Source organism: Gracilinanus agilis, unplaced genomic scaffold, assembly GCF_016433145.1.
Source record: "Gracilinanus agilis isolate LMUSP501 unplaced genomic scaffold, AgileGrace unplaced_scaffold36680, whole genome shotgun sequence".
Lineage (NCBI taxonomy): Eukaryota > Metazoa > Chordata > Mammalia > Didelphimorphia > Didelphidae > Gracilinanus > Gracilinanus agilis.
In genome coordinates, this window is record NW_025369890.1 from 1 (window position 1) to 1844 (window position 1844).

The 1844-nt window shown below is 60.2% G+C and overlaps 1 protein-coding gene across 1 annotated transcript; it reads right to left on the reverse strand.

The window, feature by feature from the left end:
- Positions 1–14: 14 nt before the first annotated feature.
- LOC123254979 (chordin-like) lies at positions 15–1640 on the reverse strand (the record flags this gene model as incomplete). Its single annotated transcript, XM_044683858.1, has 5 exons — positions 15–168; positions 293–378; positions 554–708; positions 873–975; positions 1537–1640. Coding segments are annotated over 5 exons (524 nt in total), but the record flags the coding sequence as incomplete, so codon positions are not given.
- Between the last annotated feature and the right edge of the window lie 204 nt (positions 1641–1844).

Sequence of the window (1844 nt, forward strand, 5' to 3'; positions counted from 1 at the left end):
TCTCTCTCTCTCTCTCTCTCTCTCTCTCGGGCCAGCCCCCCACTGCCCTCACTGCCCCGGCCTTTTCGGTCATGCTTTGTTCGGTCGGGTCCCTAAGAGCCCCCGGCTTCTTTCTCCAGCTCTGGCTCCATCCTGGTCTCAGAGGCTGTAGGAGACACATGGGAGGTGGTGGGGCACAGGAGCCCATCTCCTTCCTCTCCCCAGCACTTCTCCCCCCCCCCCCACCAAGGTCCTGGATCGCTACGGCTCCGCATGAAGCCCTCCATGGATCCCACACTTACATCGGGTTGGGCAGTGGGAACAACAGCGATTTTCCTTCCCAGAGCCACAGGCCAAGGCAGGGGGACAGTCATCCCTCTCACAGTGGGGCACTCCAGCCTAGGGGCAAGGTGGGTCACCCAGTGGGTATTTTGGGGCCCTCCACGTACCTCAGCTCCTCCTGTGTCCCCCAATCCCTTTCCTCCTAATCTCTGTGCCCCTCCATACACCCCACAGCAGTCCTCCCCACTGGACCCTCCTCTGGGTCCCTCCCATCCCTATGGATATAACTCACCCCACACCTGCACGTAATGCAGGTCATCTCCCCAAAGGGGGGCACCGATGGATGCCATCGCTGACTTTCAGGGAACCAGCGACCCCCAAAGCGGCAACCTCTTGGCCCATCCGCCTGCATGGGGTCCCCCAGCCAGGCCCGAGATCCAGCCCCCGCTGTGTGGAGGGAGCAAGGGAGACAAGGAAGGAGGAGGGTTCAGGGCTGAGGCTGGATCCTCTTCCCCTCTCAACCAGGAAGCTCAAAGTTCAATGACAGGCATTCCTTCCCTGGGCACAGAGTGCCCCTTCCAGGAAGGACTGACTCTGAGGGACTCCCTCACCTGGGCACTGTTTGCAGCAGTCGGTGGGGTTGGCACGGACGGGATGGGCACAGGTCAGTCGGGGACATTGCACCTTTTCACAGTGGACCTCCCCCGTGGTGCCCTGTAGGGGAATCAGCAGCATTGGAGGGCACAGGGAGGGGTGAAAGGGGTCAGCTAAGCCCCCTGCCCCGGCTGACCCAAATACTATCTTCATTCAAGGCATCGGCCACCCATTAAATGCTCGCTCTACATCAGGAACCTACTGGCTGCTGGAGACACAGAGACGGGGGATCGTGGCTGCCCTCCCCGCCACCACCCGAGCCCCTGCTCTCTCTTCTCTGGTCTAAGCGTCCTCAGTTGCTCCAAAAGGTCTTCATATGAGCCAGAGCCAGGCCCTTCGCCACACCGGCAAACCCTTCTCCTGACACTCCCCAGCTGATGAGTGCCCTTAAACTGTGCCACACAGAACTGAACACAATAGTCCAGATGTAGTCAGGCCAGGGCAGAGCCCGGCAGAACTGTCGCCCCCTTGTTCTGGGAGGCCAGCCCTCTCCTGCTGCCGCCCAAGATCCAATCAGCTTCTTTGGTAGCCACATCCCAGCACGGACTCGTGCCCGGGCCCTTGAGGGATGGGAGGCCAGGAGGGCACGCGTTGAGAGACCAGTTAGGAGCACGACAGTACCTTACAGGTGCAGACAGCACACTTGATGAGACCAAAGGGTGGTACCACAGGATGCCAACGGGTGCCTGCGGCACGCCAGCTCCGGTCACCGTCAAAGTAGCAGCCTGGGGGGAGAAGATAGGGTCCAAGCTCAAGATCAGGGAGGCCTGGACCAAAGTCAGTCAGTCAACAAACATGTGCTAAGCATGTCCCGTGGGCCAGGCCCTGTGCTGAGCTCTGGGGATGCAAAGCAAAGCAAAAACCCAGGCCTCGCCCTCAGGGAGCTCCCAGTCTAATGGAAGAGATGACACGGAAATAACCGTGTACTG